At 41.0% G+C, this 20,389-nt stretch overlaps 1 protein-coding gene across 1 annotated transcript in view; it reads left to right on the forward strand.

The window, feature by feature from the left end:
• Positions 1–20,389, forward strand: part of LOC136883389 (fringe glycosyltransferase) — a 294,226-nt gene that overhangs the window by 195,681 nt on the left and 78,156 nt on the right. Inside the window, exon 9 of the mRNA XM_067155661.2 lies at positions 14,484–14,554. Coding sequence (XP_067011762.2) covers positions 14,484–14,554 — 71 coding nt within the window. The remainder of the gene's footprint in view (positions 1–14,483; positions 14,555–20,389) is intronic.

The raw sequence follows: 20,389 nt of genomic DNA on the forward strand, positions 1-20,389 counted from the left end.
GTGTCAGCGCTACCCTTTACCGATCTGTACCCTCCAAAGACACCAAGTTGCCTATTATCTTTAGAAATGAGTCTTACACCTAGAATTTCATGTTTGTCATCTTTCACTTTTTTCGTAGCTTATAAATTCTTCTTCCATAAGAATGAATACCCTTCCCTCCCACCATTCCTATCATATCTCTACGATACACTCCAGTTCCGTGAGAAAATGTCTGCATCCATTATATCATTTCTCAGCCATGATTCAACTCCTATTACAATATCTGGTAAGTATATATCTATTAAATTACTTAATTCTATTCCTTTCTTTACAATACTTCTACAGTTCAACACGAACATTATATGTCATCCCTACTTTACTTCCAGACCTTTGTACCCTTATCACCGCTCCCCAGCCCACCCCGTTTCCCTGAAAGTACCTCCCTATTACCCTTCCAAACAAATTTCTTCAAGCAAAGAGAAACCAACTACGTCATTAGGTGAGCCAGCTGATCAAGTTCATTATAAACTCTGTGGGAAGACCTTCTTTAGAAGTGGTATTAACATACATTTGACCAGAATTAATAATCTTGAGCATGATGGTCGGGATTGGATCCGTATTGACTTAGTAACAGTAAATATGTTGGAAGATAGTCCGCCTAGTCAATACTATTCATTTATTTACCTTACACCTTAACATCTAGTACATGTTTCGAGAATATTATGCATTCTCTTCCTCAGCTAGTGGATTAAAATTCAGTATACAATAAGACCTGACTAAAATAGGGGGCCCCCCATTAAAAATTCAATAGTCAGGTCTTATTGTATACTGAATTTTAATCCACTAGCTGAGGAAGAGAATGCATAATATTCTCGAAACATGTACTAGATGTTAAGGTGAAAGGTAAATAAATGAATAGTATTGACTAGGCGGACTATCTTCCAACATATTTACTATTTGACCAGAAGTCATTAGTTTTCATCTGACGTTCGACCAGTCGCCACGTACGCGGTGTGAGTCAGATTGATACAATTAGTGGCGAGTAGCAGTGGTTTCAATGGCGTTCGAGAGTGGAGATGGTCTTACGAATCGGTCTCCTAATATTGAAATGGAGCTGATTATTGGCCATGAGAAAGAAGTAACAGCAAATATCGGGCATTGTGCAACTAACCCTACTGAAGCCAGAAATCAAGTTGAACATCAACAGGAATAAAGTAATAGTGATAATAGATTACCGGCTCAGGAAATGTATTCAATTAGACATACGGGTCCCTATTTGATAAATGTCGAAACATCGAGTAATGTAGGAAATCTTCATCCGATGGCTTTGGGTCGTATAGTGTATTTTATGAAAATCAAATCAGTGGAATACAACTCATTAGTCGAAACGGTGCTCGACGTATTCAAATTAAATTGAAGTCAGTACAACAGGCTTTCGTGGAGTTGATAAAAACTTGTCAAATGTGGAAATAATGCAATATATTCAATTTCCTGTACCTATTAAACAAGTACAGCGAATGAGAAAAAGGATAACAGTAGGTAGTCAAATAGAATATGTGCCGACTAGAAGTGTCAAAATAACCTTTAAATCTCAAAAACTCCCGGAAAAAGTGTCTAATTTCAGTGTACTGTCCACGTCTTTATTTATAAGCCGATCATCTGTAAAAAAAACTGTCACGCTATGGGCACACTGCCAAAAATTGTAGGGCCAGTATTCCTTAGTTAAATGTATACACTGTAACCTCAATCAAACTGTAGGCTCTGATCGTTGTGAAGAGCATAAGAAGCAGGTAGCTATCAAAAAATTCATGTGTGAACATTCCTTTTGACGAGGCACAAAATCAAGTGCAACCAAAGGCTTACAAACCCCTTTTGGTATCTCAACAATTTCCACCACTGCACTCCTCAGTACCAACATAAAATGTAGATATTCCCAAAAAAGGAAATTTACAGAGATTTTATATCGCGAGCCTAGAGTAACCCCTCCTCCTGCTTATGATAACAAAATAAAATAATAAATAACCCTCGAATGGAACACATTGCGTATGCTTCCATTAATAGCAACATTGCACCGCGAAGTAGTCTGGGGCTTCAGTCTACAGCAGCATCTAAGACATCACATTAAATGATGGATCATCTACGCGGCTTACGGCACCAGGACAGGCTAAAAGTGCCGTTGATCTTATAATTTTTAACCTCAACTTACATTATCATAGCATTTGGCAAACTATCAAGGATACACGTATTTCCAGAAGGAGCAACAACTTTCATTTAATCCGACGGAATTGGAATCTGCATTAAACACGTAACTTCTAATACTCATGGATATATTAGGGGGTAACGCCCAGTGGAGACACTTAAGAGTATAAATGATAAAGTCAATAGTTTTATAGAATGGTAAGAGACACGAGCTAGATAAACTCATAAATAATTTCATCCACAGATAATATTGCATCAAGAATCTTGGTTAAAGCGGGATTATACTTCTCGAATTGTGGGTTATCGAGCAGAACGAATGGATGGTGGTGGATATGGCGACGTGGTTACGCTTATAGTCAATAGATAAAGATATCAAAGGTTGGATGTTTCCTTCGAAATCAACGTCACCTTCACAGTAGCGGTTAAAATCAAGGATATTGTAATAATTAATATATATTGTCCTCATATTCAAGGAACTCTTACACAATGGCAACTTTTAAATCAGTTTAATAATTACCCTACTTATATAATTGTCGACGATCTAAACGCCCACCATACCGCATGGAGACCTCACCATATTTTTGCTAAGGGTCGGAAAATTCTCAACGCTACCCATGCTCAACAACTGCTCATATTAAATGATGGAGCATCTACACGGCTTACGGCACCAGGACAGGCTAAAAGTGCCGTTGATCTTATAATTTGTAGCCTCACCTTAGATTATCATAGCATTTGGCAAACTATCAAGGATACACATCTTAGTGACCATTTTCCAGACTTTATCTCTATTGGTGGGACTATAGGTAATACAAATTCAGATCCAGATGAAAACTATCAATACCGGTATGAAGAGTCACTTAATGGATTCGATTTCGAATTTTTCCAGAACTACCTTGATTCCAAGATCAAACTTAATATTTCACATGTAACACAATATTCCTCGCTACTTAAAGTCATTAACGAATATTTCGATATCTATCATCCCATTCAACCAAAAAGTATTCACATAATACGGAAAAAATTGTAATCAGATGGTGGGATAAAGAATGTGAGACGATGGTTAAACGACGGAAAAGTCTTCTAAAACACCTTCGAAACATCTTCACACTGCTAAACTACACCATTTTCTCCTTACTGTGGCTTTTATAATATGAAGAAAATTATTTGTTTTAGATTTTAATGAATAAAAATGATATCTTCAATTTACTTATTATCTAAGTATATATCCAGATATTTATACGGTACGGAGCGGAATAACTAAATTACTGCATTGTATTGGAGAATGATCATAGTTTTATTTTATTGGTGAAAACCATTGCAGCACATTTCTCTTGTGAAGTCCGGCTCCATGGCTAAATGGTTAGCGTGCTGGCCTTTGGTCACAGGGGTACTGGGTTCGATTCCCGGCAGGGTCGGGAATTGCAACCATCATTGGTTCATTTCTCTGGCACGGGGGTTAGGTGTATGTGTCGTCTTCATCATCATATCATCCTCATCACCTGCACCTGGCGAGCCGAACTTGTCCTCGGACACTCCCGGCAATAACAGCCATACACAATTTCATTTCAACTCTCAAGTATTAAAGAGTATAAACACGTTTTAAAAATGAATGCTCCTAAATAATTTCATCAGTTCATAATTATTATTGATATTTGGTGTCAGAGAGTTGATACAATACAAATACATATAAACATAACATACAAATTACAAGTACACAAAATACACGTCACTTTACAGATATAATTTGTGCGGACACCCTGAGTCTATCCAATAATCAGCGACATCTATTCCCCCTTTGGTCGCTTGAACGAGGTCTTGAGGTGTACACTGGGCTGTTATACGTGTATGGGATAGTTTGTTTTCCCCTTATCACAAAGTCATATATGTTTTCGTAAATACCCCCCGCTTCTTGAGTTTGTCCCTAAATCTTCCAGTACCACTCCTCAAACGATTACGTTACCTCCAACAGGCCCAGCTGAGCTAATGACCAGGAGATGAAGATTCGTGAGGTACCATTCACTCCGAAATGTGTTTTATTCTACTTCGCCACAGGTCTTGGCGCGTTGTTGCTGGCTATTTGTTTAAGGTGTTAGAGACGTTAAGGAAGCTCTTTCTTGATTTTAATCTTTCAGGAGGCAGTCGAACACCAAAGAGCAGGTGACTCCTGTTGTTCACCGCCTTTGTCCTTTCATATCATGCCGCCACTTCACACCGAATATCAGGGGGAGCGACATCAGGCAGGTAGTAAAGTTTCTCAGTATGGGTTGCTTTCAGGTATCTTGTAACTATTCTGCAAATTTCATTAAAAGCTACATTCACCCATCATGTATGAGCCGAATTGAACCACATAGGGCTTGCGTATTCTGCGCAGATACAATAAGGTAAAACTCCAGACCTATTCACGCAAGTTTTATAAGGAGGTGATGTAGAAGAAAGTATGCAAAATCTACGTGGAATTCCTTTTAGAGAAGAGATGTGTCCATTGCCGTGCCCAGGGACCCACCAACACGCCCCAAGGAGGGCATTTACTTTTATACCCTAACGAAGAGTAGCGCACGCTATTTTCCATTGCTGGAATGGCTCCGCGCATTTCTATTGGCTGTCATAAAATGCACTGTTACGTCATTCCCATTAGTGATCAGAAGCACATAGCGTTACCAACCCGCGGAGTGAAAAAGCACAAGTAAATATAACCTGAATGTGGAGCAATGTATAACACAGAAGAATAATGTTTGTAAATGGAACTAACCTTAATGTAGTGGAAGTTCAATGCAGAGTCACCTAAGAAATTCTTTTTCCGAGCACTGGCATAACAACCGGACTCCCGACCCCCTTATACTCGCTGATGACACGAAAATGCTACAGGATTGAGCTTGTTATTCACTAATATTTTAACCTCACGGCAGCGTACTGGCCTTCGGTTCAGAGGGTTCCGGGTTCGATTCCCGGCCAGGTCGATGATTTTAACCGTAATTGGTTAATTCCAATGTCCCGGGGGCTGGGTGTTACTGCTGTCCCCAACATCCCTGCAACTCACACACCACACATAACACTATCCTCCACCACAATAACACGCAGTTACCTACACATGGCAGATGCCGCCCACCCACATCGGAGGGTCTGCCTTACAAGGGCTGCAATCGGCTAGTAATAGCCACACGAAATTATATTACCTCACGGCCACACTTTTCACACAGTTTGCTCTTTGAAAGCAAGTCGTGACGTAGATACAATTGAAGTTGCTCTTATAAGTAGACGAAAGACCGCTTACATTAATAAGACATCCACCGCACGAAGCCATGTCAATAGAATTACATATGTATTCTAACAACAATGGACAGATGCGCTGCTGTCTCGATCTGGAGGTGCTATCTACAGAGAAAAATGTAGTAGGCTTTGCTACTACCTATCGTCCTTAAACCATAAAACTTTTCACAACTAGCAAGAAGAAGGTATTTTATTTTCTCACCACTAACCCACATAGAATGTGCTTGTGTACTAATACGAGAAAAGAGGTCATTTTTGTCCAGTCCCTACCCTAACCAGTGCAGACCAATGGCGTTTGCTCAGGAAACTAGAGGCCTAAGGCCGCTTCACCCCTTTGCTTGTCCTCATGTCAATAGTCTTGTCCAGGCCTTCCCTAACCTATCCAGACCAATGGTCTTGTCCGGCTACTATTCTAACCAATCCAGACCAATGGACTTGTCCAGGCCCTGCCCTAACCATTGCAGACCAATGGTGTTTCCTCAGGTAACTAGAGGCCTAAGGCCGCATTGCGGCTCTAACCTGGGGGCTTACGCCCCTAGAGCCCCTTGCTTGTCCTCATATCACTAGTCATGTCCACGCCCTCTCCTAACCTATCCTGACCAATGGTCTTGCCCAGCTCCTACACTAACCAATCCAGACCAATGGTCTTGTCCAGGCCCTACCCTAACCATTACAGTCCAATTGTGTTTGCTCAGGTAACTAGAGGCCTAAGGCCACTTTGCTTGTGCTCATATCAGTGGTCTTGTCCAGACCCTACCCTAACCTATCCGAATCAATGGTATTGTCCAGCTTCTACCTTAACCAATCTAGACCTGTGGTCTTGTCCAGGTCCTACCCTAACAATTACAGAATAATAGTGTTTGCATTAACCTGGGGTCTTATGCCCCCAGACGCCCTTTGTATGTCCCCATATCACTGCACCGCTTCGCGGCTCTAGATCCTAAGTACAGAGGTTGGCAGACTTGTGCTACGCTCGATCACGTCGTCGGCGAGTGGTCTGCGAGAAATAAAAATACGACAGTCATACCGCGCGTAGATGTTGGCGATGTAAGTCATGACCATGGTACTGATGTTCCGTGAACAGGACTGAAGTTATAATTGTTGTAACCAAGGTTGAGATTTACAAAACACAACTTTATTATTCGCTTCAAATGCAAAATACACTATTTACACAAATAAAACTGAAATTTAACTTGAAGCAAAATGAATTAGGAATCTTGAGAAAGAGTCTATCTTTTGTACACTATATACAAGTTTGCAGTATTTACATCCACTTCTATCTCGAAAAGATAGTCCTTGATATGAAAAGTCGATAGTCGAAAACTATCCGAAGTACTGACATAAATGTTTTGGAAAGTCCTTCCTTGCTGAGTTCATAAAAGCAAGTTCAATGTAGGAAGAATTCTTACTTGGCGAAACCAAAGGAGCTTGCATAAATTAGGGAAATATGTAATAGTATGACTGGATATGGGCAGCGGAATAAGGGGAGCGGTGACCAGAGGTGAGACCTCGTACTGCCAGAAATTCAGTCCACCTGGCCGAAGCACATTTTCAAGAGGAGTAGCCTCCGTGCTCGACGTAGGGTGTATTCTGGAGCTGGACACCGGGGCAAGTGGACTTCTGGACAGGCTGGGAGTTCCTCTTTATAGTACACACACGATGGTTCAGGCACGCGCACTGAGGGCTGCGCGTCGAGGCTAGAAGAATGACACTTGGCGCGCGTGTAGCTGGCTGGCGGAGCGAGAAGGGAGCGCCGGACATACAACACCCTCCCCTCCTAAATACGCCGGTACGGCGTGAAACGGCGGCGGCGCTGGCGGTGGCTGCGATGCTGGGCCGGAGCTGCTGATGTCTCTGTTGGATTGTCCGGAGCTGGGACCGGGCGGAGTGGGGCTGTCTCGTCCTGAAAGGAACCCATTGTTATTAAATGGTCTAAAGCTCATTCAGCAATAGATTTATGTGGCTGAGCAATAGAATCAATAGCTGGACATGGGCGGTAGCGCAGACGTATCTGGTCTTGATGGCGGCAGATACGTTTCTCCGTAGTCTGTATTTCGTAGAGACGATGACCCAAAGATCTGCAGATGACTCCAGGTATCCAGAGTGGGTTTGACCTGAATGTCCGGGTGTAGACCTTGTCGTTGACTGAGAACTTCGTTGGTGAGGTCTGAGACTGGGCCGGAAGAGGCTGCAACAGAGAAAGTAAAGTTCTGTGAGGTCGTCCATGGAGCTTCTGTGCAGGAGTGATATTATCAGCGCCGGGCAGAGTTCTGTAGTTGCTTAAGAGTTGGAGCAATGCTTGGTCTTTAGTTAAGCCTGAAGAGACAGCTTTTTTCATACTTCTCTTAAATGTTTGTACAAAGCGTTCAGCTTCACCATTAGATTGAGGGTGAAAAGGCGGTGCTAGGATATGACGAATGCCATTATATGTACAAAATTTCTTAAAAGCAGTAGCTGTAAATTGAGGTCCGTTGTCCGAAATGAATACTTGAGGTAAGCCTTCTGTAGTAAATATTTTCTGTAGAGCACGAATGGTAGCTTCGGTCGTAGTAGTCGAATGCATATCCACTACATATGGAAAGTGCGATAGTGAATCGATGACTATTAACCACATGGAATTGAGGAAAGGACCTGCGAAATCGATGTGAACTCGTTCCCATGGAGTAGTAGCAGGAGGCCATGAAGCTAGATCAGAAGACGGGGCGTTCTGATTCAGTTGACATTGTTCACAATGACGGATGAGCTTTTCGATGGCGGCATCAATACCGGGCCAGTAGCAGTGTTGACGTGCTAGTTGCTTCGTTCGGGATATACCCCAATGGCTTTGGTGTAATAATTCGAGAATTTGTTTCTGTAGGCTAAGTGGGATAACCACTCGGAAGATGGTGCCTGCTTCTAGGAGTACGACTCCAGCACGAGTCGTGAGACGATGCTGCATACGATGATAAGGTGCAAGGTGGGCAGGAAGAGTGCTCAGAAGAGGCCAACCGTTGCGGATGTAAGTACGCACAGTAGCAAGTGTACTGTCCTTATCCGTAGCTTTAGCTATGCAGGTAGCATCAATAGGAAAACTGGAGACAGTATCTTCAAGTTCTATGTCCTACTGAAGACATTCAGATTCTTGAGAATCGAAGGCAGTATCAGGACCAACTGGTAAGCGTGAGAGGGCATCAGCATTACAATGCTGGGATGTGGCTCGATAGACAATCTGATAGGAATAATCAGAAAGGAACATGGACCATCTTTGAAGCTTTCTGAGGGAATTCTCAGGGATCTTATTACCAGGATGGAATAAGTGTACGAGAGGCTTATGATCAGTAATGATCAGGAAATGGTTGCCATAGAGATATTCATTGAAACGGCGAATACCAAAGATGATGGCTAAAGCTTCTTTCTCTATCTGTGAGTATCGACGTTGATGGTCATTAAGTGTTTTCGAAGCGAAGGCGATGGGGCGTTCCCGTCCATGACGATCCTTCTGGGAGAGAACGGCACCGACACCGTAGTCTGAAGCGTCAGTAGCTAGCGTGATGAGCTTGTCGGGCTGAAAATGAGTGAGTTGTATAGCTTGAATTAAGGCGTTGTTGATGGTTTGCCATGCCTGTTGGCATTGCAGAGTCCATTGAAATTTAACACCTTTTTTACGTAGAGCGTTTAATGGAGCTGCCACTGTAGCGAAGCGGGGAATGAACTTATTATAGTAGTTCGCTTTGCCTATGAAGGACTGGAGCTGCTTGAGGTTCTGAGGTGCTGGCATGTTGACGATAGCTGAGACATTCTGTGCACTAGGGCGGATTCCAGTCTTATCAAGTATATGTCCTAGGTAGTGAACTTGAGGCTGAAAGAATGTACATTTAGCGAGATTCGCTCGTAGGCCATTGTCTTTCAATTTCTGGAGAAGGAGGCGTAGATTGTTTAGATGTTCCTGATGATCTTTTCCCGTAACAATAATATCATCCAGGTAGTTAGCACAACCGGGAATGGAGGCAGTGAGTTGAGCTAAATAGCGCTGAAAAATAGCCGCTGAGGATGAAACACCGAATGGGAGCCGCTGGAGCTGGAGCAGTCCGAGAGGAGTGTTGAGTGTTAGAAATTTCTTAGAGTCTTCGTCTAAAAGTAGCTGGAGATATGCTTCTTTAAGATCAACTCGAGAGAAGAATTGTCCACCAGCGAGACGACGGAATAAGTCTTCTGGACGTGGAATAGGAAAGATATCTGTGTCGATTTGTGCGTTGACTGTAGATCGAAAATCGCCACAAAGTCGAACATTACCATCAGGTTTCTTGATTACCACTAGTGGAGTAGCCCATTGACTAGAAGTAACTGGTACCACAATTCCAGTTTGTATCCATCTTTCTAATTCTTTCGTGACCGGGTCTTGAAGTGCTAGGGGTACTGGACGTGCTTTGAGTAAGCGAGGCTTAGCTCCGGATTTCAGCTGTATGTGAGCTGTATAGTCTTTTGCTGTTCCGAGCTGAGAGTCGAAGACTTCAGGAAACTGCTTTAGGAGATCGGTAACGTCAGAAGTAGGATGCAATGTAGATACAACGTTAATGTTGTCATGTATCTGGAAACCAAATAAGTTAAATAGATCCATGCCCATAATGTTGGATGCAGTGTAGTTGTTAACTACGAGAAGAGGAATGGCCTTCTGAATTCCTTTATAACTAGCCTGAAGCTGGATTTGACCTTTAATGTCAATTTTCTTTCTGTTAAACGTCACAAGCTGGATGTCAGCTGGAGAGCATGAAGGGGAACCTAAGTCATGGTAGGTAGCCAGATTAATAATAGAGACAGGTGATCCAGTGTCTAATTGAAATTCGACAGATCGAGTAGAGAATGAGAGAGGAACGATGATCTTGTGAGAATTCCTTGTGGGAAGAATAAGATTGATCTGATCAACTTCCATGTCTTGGCGGGGCTGTATATGCTTTGGGCGTGCTGCAGGAGTCTTAGCAGGGCGGAGCGAACTCCGACATACAGTCTTAATGTGTCCAAGTTTACTACATCGTTCACAAGTGGCTTTGAAAAAACGACAGTCACGACGTTCATGATGCTTGAAACAGCCTCGGCAGGAAGGCAGGAGTTTCGAGGTGCTTTTAGAATTGGGCTTCCTTGTAGCATTACGAGAGGGAACCTGGCGAGAATGCTTGGTAGAGAGCGCCTTATCTGGACGGTTCACTGTAGCAGAGGACTTGCGGGCCTGAGTCGAGACTTGAGCAACTTCGTGTGGAGAAGCTATGGCTGCGGCAGTCTTGGTAGTAAGCTCATAAACCGTAGCAATACGCTGGACGTCTTCTAAAGAAGGGTTACTCTGCTTGACAGCGTCAAAACGTATCTTGTCCTCAGGAGTATGTAAAATTACCATGTCCCGAATGAGAGAATCAGTGTAGGGTGAACCACAACCGTCCTTGGAGCATATGAACTGGCAGGGTTTAGCTAGACCACGCAATTCAGTTATCCATTCAGTATGTGTCTGATGAGGTTGCTTTCTGCTCTGAAAAAATTTATAGCGAGCAGCCACTATGTGAGGAGCTTTGGCATAATGTTCAGTGAGACGGGCCAGGAGCTGTGCGAATGGTACCTCAGAAAGGTTTTCTTCTGGACCTAATTTACGTAGTAATTCACACGTAGCATTGCCAACCGAACTAAGAAATAGTGCTCGGCGGCGTTGATCATCTGTGACAGAATGGCAGATGAAATGCTGTTGTAAGCGTGCTAAATAAACTGACCATTCTTCCTTAGCCGGATCAAAAGCAGAGAACGGAGGAATAGCTGATGGCTGTGTAGAGACAGAAATAGCTTGAATAGCCTGAATTAATGCTGCCTGTTGTTGTTGCATAAACTGTTGTTGTTGCTGCTGTAAGGCTTGGAATACCGTAGCGAGTTGCTCAGCTGTAGCCATTGCGAGATGCGTGCAATAAAGAGCAAGGAGAGCTGTGTGTCAGAACTGGTTGTAGGCGCGACCTTGACCGGTATATGCTGGGAGTGAGAGAGAGAGCAAGCAAACACGCTGGAGCGTGCCACACAGGTGGAGCGCACGTCAGAGAGCTGTGGAATGTCTGTGGAGTGGGCGACACACTGAGCACTGATTGACTTCGTCGCCAATGTCGAAGTGTATGAGGGCACTGAGTTTGCTGTACCTCGTTGTGAAGGAGTGGATGAATTGCAAGTTATTATCCTGTCGCCACAGAGTTGGTGACTGGGACCGATGAATTGGAGTGTTTGTTGCGTTCTTTTTTTTTTACCTCGTCGCCATAGAGTTGTGTTGTAACCAAGGTTGAGATTTACAAAACACAACTTTATTATTCGCTTCAAATGCAAAATACACTATTTACACAAATAAAACTGAAATTTAACTTGAAGCAAAATGAATTAGGAATCTTGAGAAAGAGTCTATCTTTTGTACACTATATACAAGTTTGCAGTATTTACATCCACTTCTATCTCGAAAAGATAGTCCTTGATATGAAAAGTCGATAGTCGAAAACTATCCGAAGTACTGACATAAATGTTTTGGAAAGTCCTTCCTTGCTGAGTTCATAAAAGCAAGTTCAATGTAGGAAGAATTCTTACTTGGCGAAACCAAAGGAGCTTGCATAAATTAGGGAAATATGTAATAGTATGACTGGATATGGGCAGCGGAATAAGGGGAGCGGTGACCAGAGGTGAGACCTCGTACTGCCAGAAATTCAGTCCACCTGGCCGAAGCACATTTTCAAGAGGAGTAGCCTCCGTGCTCGACGTAGGGTGTATTCTGGAGCTGGACACCGGGGCAAGTGGGCTTCTGGACAGGCTGGGAGTTCCTCTTTATAGTACACACACGATGGTTCAGGCACGCGCACTGAGGGCTGCGCGTCGAGGCTAGAAGAATGACACTTGGCGCGCGTGTAGCTGGCTGGCGGAGCGAGAAGGGAGCGCCGGACATACAACAATAATGAAAATGAGAGCCAAAGCAGATGTCCTCAATACTATTTGATGTGTGCCCACTTGGCCAAGCAAAGTTTACGAACGATATTGTTTCGGGCTGCTACCTTTTGTCCAATATTCGTGCAGTGTGTCCTGTATGTTAGGGCCCGGTCCAGGATTACTACAAGGTACGTTGGTAAAAGCCAATTATCCAGTCGCCTCCCCTCCTACTCCACAATCAGTTGCCTGTTAACTTCCCGATTCCTAAGATGAAATGCACACACCTGGGTCTTATCAAGGTTTTGAATTAACCGGTTTATCTTGTAATAAGCTGATAGTTCGAGTGAGGAAGCCATTGTCCCTTCAATAGTCTGGAAATCATCACCTTGGACAGCCAAAGCCAGATCATTGGCATAAATGAAGCTCCTAGCGAGAAGGGGTGGTGGTGGTGTTAAAGAGCATAGGCGATAGAACACTACCCTGTGGTAGGCCATTCTTTTGGTCTCTTTACTTACTATTCCTTCCTTGGAACACAACAAAAACCTGCGATTCTGTAAGAGTGTCTCAGTGATCTTAGTGAAACCATTGCCCTTTTTTATGTGGTAAAGCTTGCACAACAACGTTATGTGTTGCACCGTATTAATTATATGCCGCAGTGAGGTTTACGAAGGCCACGCCAGACACCATGCGTTTCTCGAATCCATCCTCAATGCACTGGGTGGAATTTTTTATCTGTGATGTACAGTTCTTACCCGGTATAAAACCTGCTTATTCAGGAATAAGATTTTATTCTACCTTCGAAATCATGTGCTCAAGCAGGATCCTCTCAAATATCTTAGAGGTAACACAACAGTGTTATCGACTTATAGTTCTTGGCGTCTGATGCATCTTTGGCTTATTTCAAGATGATAATCAATCGGGTTTTTCGTAGGTAGTTAATGAAGAAAGAAACAACCCACTCCTTCCCCGTGGTACTGAAGTGTATAATCTGCTTCACTCTCATAAGAGCCAAACCCGTTGCCTTGTCCGTCTTGGATTTCTTGATGGCTCCTTCTAGTTCATTCATGGTGATGTCTTCTGTGAGGTCACTAGGTTCCATGTTGGGGTGCCTTTCTAAATTCGCTCTGCTTATGCGCCCTCCGATATTTCCGTTGAGCGAACGTTTGTTATAAATTCACTAGCAAAAGTACTTCAAGTAGTAATAAAAACAAGTAAATAAATAAATAAATATAAATATAAATAAATAAATAAATAAAATTATGACACAAAATTGTGATTTGACGGAATCTGATGTTCTTTCAAGAACAAAGTATGTCATTCTTTGTTTAATAATGTTTTGTACATGTACGTTGTACCGTTGTGTTATAATCAGTGTTCGACAGTAAGGTTACATGATGTGGCTATTGTCAAATGTATTCAATGTTATGCTGCGTTGTGCGTCGAACAATTTATTGAAACACGCCAACTTCATTTTGATTATAAGTTAATTTCCAGCTGTACCGGTACTAGTGGCATTGTCTTTGCTTTATAAGTGACTTACTTGCCGCATCTTATGTGCTTTAGACAACCGCCACCTAGAGAGTTGTAAGCCGAGCCCTTTTAGCTGACCGGGTGTTTATACCCACTCGACAGATACTTCCCTCATCAGTTCACCATACCTGTACGAGGAGACCAAGCAAGCTAAGAACGGAAAAAGCTTGTCTCAAGCAGATAGAAAAAGTTTCCTACATTGTAAATTCGTGACTGAGTGACTTTCGTTGTGCGGTTTTCACCAAACGAAGTGAAAAAAGGATCATGACTGGACTTCACCGCTGATCGATTTTTCATTTGGACAGTAAATTTTCCACGGATTCAACCTGAAACCAAGCTTCAGGGTGTTTTTGTAGGAAACCTGCTGCTTTTAATCCAAATATCACTATCTTGCCATATTACTGAGACCGAGACAGCCATAGCATGTCAGTTTTATTTAAATATTTTTACCTCTTTCATGTCCAGCCCAGTTTGTCTGTTTTAGTGTAATTTAGTATCAAAGACCTAGATCTTAAAATTCCAAAAAAATCAATTTTTTTAAGATTGCATCATTAACAGGTTGATTTGTCTTTTTAAACCAAGCATGTATTTCTTTTCAGTGATGGAAAGTTCGTCAGTATTTGTAAAAAATTGGAATTACCTGACGATGTCACAATGGGTTATGTAGTTGGTAAGTTGCTATTTATTACGTAATATTTATGAAGATTTCTTTGTCAACTGTAAGTTTGATTATTATTTATTTATTTATTTATTTATTTATTTATTTATTTATTTATTTATTTATTTATTTATTTATTTATTTATTTATTTATTTATTTATTTATTTATTTATTTATTTATTTATTTATTTATTTATTTATTTATTTATTTATTTATTTATTTATTTATTTATTTATTTATTTATTTATGTGAAAGTACACGGATTTTACACGCAGTTAAGTACGTTCTTAACACAAACCCTCAATGTAAGTTAAATCTTTGAAATAAAAAAATTAACAAAAATTAAAATGCATATTAACATTATTATTACAATTTAAAAGAAATGAAATATGCACTATGAAATCACACCGTAATCGAAAGAAAAACAAAATAATAAAATCAAACTTAAAATACAAATTAGTACGCTGATAAATATGACTATATATATGTTTCAAGATGGGGCATAGTGTAGTTTACTTGTGAAGTCGCTCCGCTTAACACCAGCCTTATCCTCACGTAAACTAACAATTAGTTATTGCAAGTGATAGTAACTGTTCAGTAAGTGTAACGTCACCGCCTTGACTCTAAAGGCAGTACAATCCAAGGTATCTTCATTTGAAGAACGAATGAACGAGTTCCAGAAACGACTGGAACAAGCGACCATGGCTGCAGGCAGGGCCACCAACCGCACGGAACAACTGGACGCTCTGCACTCGGACTTCCGTGAATTTCAGGCATCTATAAGTGCTGAGCTTGAATCCGTCAAGCAAGAACTCTCGGCACTTCAGCTGAGAGCTAGCAAGCAAGACGAAATACTGGATGCTCAGGAGCAATACTCGAGGAGGAGTTGTCTTCTTCTTCACGATGTTAATGAGTGTCCTAATGAGGATACAGCTGTAAAGGTACTAAACACTGTGAAGGAGAAACTGGACATTGAACTGACAATGGCCAGCATTGGCAGGTGCCACAGGCTTGGAGGTCGTAAGAGGACAATGGCAGACGCAGTGGCTAATGCGAAGAGACCCATAATAGTAAAATTTGTTAGATACCATGAGCGAGAAGCAGTGTGGCGTGCTAAAAGGGCTTTACAGGGTACTCAGTTGTTAATAACAGTCTCTTACTCAGACAAGGAAGGAGATGCTTCACAAAAGCCAGGGAATGTGTAGGCAGGCGAGCTTGGTCACAAGATGGATGTATCATTTTAATGGACAGTGGCGGTAAAAAGTGTTTTGTAAATACACCTGCTGAACTAGATTCTGTTCTACAAAGGCTTGATGCAGAGATGAACTGATTAGTCCACAATGACTGTATTATACCGTAGTAATCTTAGGATAGGTTTATATTATAGTGCGTGTGCCTCAGTTCAGTTAATTTTTATGTATGCGTGTGTGTTTGAGTGCAAGTATAAGTTGGCAATACATCTATAGAGATATGAATGTAAGACGCGTGTTTTCTCTCCTGGGTAATTCCTTTATTACAGAGTACTGTTATGCCTCCCCCTAAGAGTGGCAATGACTTTCAGGTAGACAGCGGGCCTGCTCCTTCCCCTTTCCCACCCTCCCAGCACTTGCGCTCTTCCCTCCCATTGCTTTGTAACACGCTAGAGAAAATATTTGTGACCAAACCCCATTCTTTGAACTGCATTCGCACAAATGCACAGTCTGTCCCAGCCCATATTGACGAGCTTAAAGCTCTACTTCAAGACGGCAACGTGCATCTTGCTGGAGTGAGTGAAACATGGTTCAGGAAATCCATTCCTAGTAGCGTTGTAGACATAAACGGATATCGTCTATACAGGCATGACAGAGAAGACAGGAGAGGAGGAGGAGTAGCTTTATACTGTGGAGACGATATCCGTTGTAAAATAGTTTACACTTGTTGGCCACTCTGCTGAGCCGAGACCTGAGTTCATGTTCGCGGAGGCAATTATTTCCCCGGTAAAGGTATTAATTGGTGTTGTCTACAGGTCCCCCAGAGTAGGGCTTATGACTCACTTTGAAGACATTCTACATCGACTATTACCGACTTACGAACACGTATTAATATTCGGAGACTTCAGTACTGACATATTACCGCAGACAAGTGAAACGAAGCAATTGCTAAACATATTCCAGTCGTGTAACATGACAGTATTACCACTACAACCGACTAACCACACTATCGGAACCACCTCCTCATCACATACCCTTCTTGATTTAATGGTTACGAATAACCCTCGTAAAATTTTGCTTTATGTTCAGATTCCTGTTCCATGGATTTCTAAACATGACTTGATATACCTGTCATATTCTCTTAAAGTACCAAAAAATGAAACGAAATATATCACTTATTAACCATATAAATATGAATGACTTTAGACTGGATACTTCTAATTCTCCTTGGGAGGACATAATTAACATAGATGATATTGATATGAAACTACAAAAGTTCAATTCCCTCTTACTTGGTCTCCTCAATAAGCATGCTCCGAAACGTAGAGTTAAAGTATCTAGACCTCCCTCACCATGGCTAACTGATGACGTCAAACGCATGATGTCCCATCGAGATTCATTACATCGGCCATATAGACGAACCAACTCTCCTGATGTTCTTTAACAGTATCGGTCTCTGCGCAACAAAATTAAAGTATTGATCCGAAATCAGAAATTCTCTCACTGCCAACATCTAGCCAATAATAATATGAATGCACGAAGCACATGGCGAGAGCTTCGCTCCATGGGAATAGGGAAACTTAAACCTAACCATTGTAACCCAGATATATCACTTGACGACTTAAATGAACACTTCTCTGACGTTAAAATTAAGTACCAACCACAGATTATAACTCATACAATTAACATGTTACTGACTAAACCGCCACCAAATAGACCAATGTTTAAATTCTTTACTGTTAATGAAACTGAGGTGAAGCGTGAACTGCTTTTGGTCAAGTCAAATGCAACTGGAGTTTATGATCACCCCATCATCATCATTAAACGCATTATAGATATGATTTGCCCAGTAATTACTCACATATATAATTTCTGCCTCAGTTCTGGAACATATCCAAGGATATGGAAAAATGCAATCATAAATCCGGTACCAAACAGTCTCCAGCTATTTCCCTATCAGACTATCGACCTGTGTGTATACTTTCATCTCTCTCCAAACCCTTCGAACGGATAATCCATCGGCAACTAACGGAGTATCTTAACAAATATTCCTTGTTTGACCCATTACAGTCAGCTTTAAAAAGGGACACAGCACTACCACTGCCCTATTGAAGGTTACTGATGACATTAGATACGCAATGAGTGATCACAAGGTCACATTACTTACTCTCCTTGATTTTAGCAGTGCATTCGATACAGTTAACTTAGACATATTGCTAGCCGAATTAATATCCCTTCATCTAAATCAGACTGTTTTACAACTCTTTAGCTCTTACCTCACAAACCGCAGACAAAGAGGCGTTATAAAGAATAAGACTTCTTAATGGGCAATGAAACACGCAGGAGTAAACCAAGGCTCTGTAATTAGACCATTGCTTTTTATTTTATACATAAATGACTTAGCATCTCGATTGAAATATTGAAACTATCATATATGTGCGTATGACCTCCAAATATATTATCACACAAATTTGGGAGATAGTCGTCTAGCAACTTATTGAACCCTTTTGGTCCACTATGAAGGATACCTACCTTCCTTACCTATCAGCAATTTTCATGAGATCTGTCTCTTGGGTCGTTTCGGGTTCTTTGTCACTTGCTGAGGTAAAAGGTAGGGTTCATTAATCCTAATATATCTACTCAAATGAAAGGTCTATTCATAAAATATTTGTATTCTATTTTGGAAAACATTTACTGAAGAAATGAATAATTTGAAATCCATGTATAATTCGGACTCTATCTTGTCCACTTCACACCACAATCATTTTTACACAGAGGGGCCGAACGCTGGTTTGAGCTTTTGACTTAACTGCCTGATGAGTATCCTTACTAGAAACCATTGTCTCAATTATTAAATAAAGAAAGGAAAGTCTGGAAATCCTTAAATTCGGCTTCCATGTGAGACTACATGTACCATCATAATGATTCTTGATGGTCCAGCCCTCGTAACACGAACTCTGGGTATAATTAAGGCAGTCCAATAAGTGTGTGCCACCCTCAATTGAATCGATGTGACCTGCGACTATGTCATGGACCGACCTCTAAACTTCTAAGTTACTTTAAAGTCATTGTGGATGATGACCGCAAGAAAAATGATACTACAGTGGCATATGGCCCTAATCTAAGTCCCTGAGGTTGATGACCCCATGACAATCCAAGTTTCTAAGCTGAAGGCTAAACACAATTAACTTACATCGGTTGATGACCAAAGTTTCCACTTTATTAACCCCAGCACATTTACAGCTCAATCAGTCAAAGTCAAATAATGCAGCAACAACAACGCTCACAATAATTTGTGGCAGTAAAATCCATTACATTCTGATATGACCCCTTAATCGTTACGTTAACATTTAAATATTCCCAGAAAAATAAACTAAGATTCCCAGAATGCATCTTCAAGTTATTCGCTTGGTTTAGAGTTATTTCATAAATACGGTTTCCACTGAAATTAATACTTAAATAAATTTAAATGATTTAATGAAATGTTAATGAACAACAAATTATATCTCCACGGACGAATGGTATCTTTCACAAGTCCCTACTCAAATTTTGATGGAATTAAATTTTAATTAGCTCATGTTTATCACCTGTTGTTATCGTGCAGCTGGAAAAAATTACATCATTTATTTCCAATATTATATCTTGTTTCATGACATTACACTTTAATCTAATCTAATACTAACCATTATTAATACTTGGATAACCCTAATAATTAGGTACAAAACCATAAGTAACTCGCCGTACAATGTAAGCCGATTACGATGTCATATCCTGTCATAACATTCCATAAAACTTTGTGCATCCCTTACACACAAATCAATCATCATTATCATCACTCTATATTTTGGACAACCCTGAAATTGGATAACCTCGCTCATTATACTCTAACTTCGTGGTTTCAAATATACATTACGATCTCAAATAAACAAATTCACAGTATCTAATTACCTATACATTATTCCCGGATGATAATTTCAACTAGGTCTCGCAAATAATGATCTCCGTTGCCAAGAATGCAGTTTCATTTTAACACGTAGCGAGCGCACAACCCCGTTATCTCGAGCGGCGAACTCCGATCAGCTGGCGACATTGAAAACAAACGACCTGTCTATCAGTTTTAATATGAAACACATGTCTTTCGCCACGCCTGACTGGCCTCTCAGAATGAACCCTTTTGACTTCGCAAAAGAGAACAAAAATACGATATTCTGACCAAACAAGTATGCAATAGATTTTACTTTTAAATGTCCTACAATAATTGTACACGTCGCAAATTAATACCTGCGTGGATTCTCTCACTATACTTTCCATCCCAAACATTACACAAAATCTTCGTCGGGCTCTTACAAAAGTCCCGGGTTCACTACAGGCTTCCAATCACCTGATTCGCAAATCCTATCTCAACTCATACGACAAATCTAACCTCTTGTCTCAAACTCGACGACTCTCACTGACAACAAATACTTAGAATCCAGGACGCATAATACGCACAAGTACTTTAATAATGAACAACTTCGCATAAAATGATCTCGTATTTTAAAACTTGGATTTTCACAAAATGACTGACAAATTTTACTGTTATTTATTGTCACATAGTCACAGTTTAAACGGACATAGAATATCGTTACACTTCGTGACAAAATTCATCAATCTGC

This window comes from Anabrus simplex, chromosome 11, assembly GCF_040414725.1.
Source record: "Anabrus simplex isolate iqAnaSimp1 chromosome 11, ASM4041472v1, whole genome shotgun sequence".
In the NCBI taxonomy this organism is placed as follows: domain Eukaryota; kingdom Metazoa; phylum Arthropoda; class Insecta; order Orthoptera; family Tettigoniidae; genus Anabrus; species Anabrus simplex.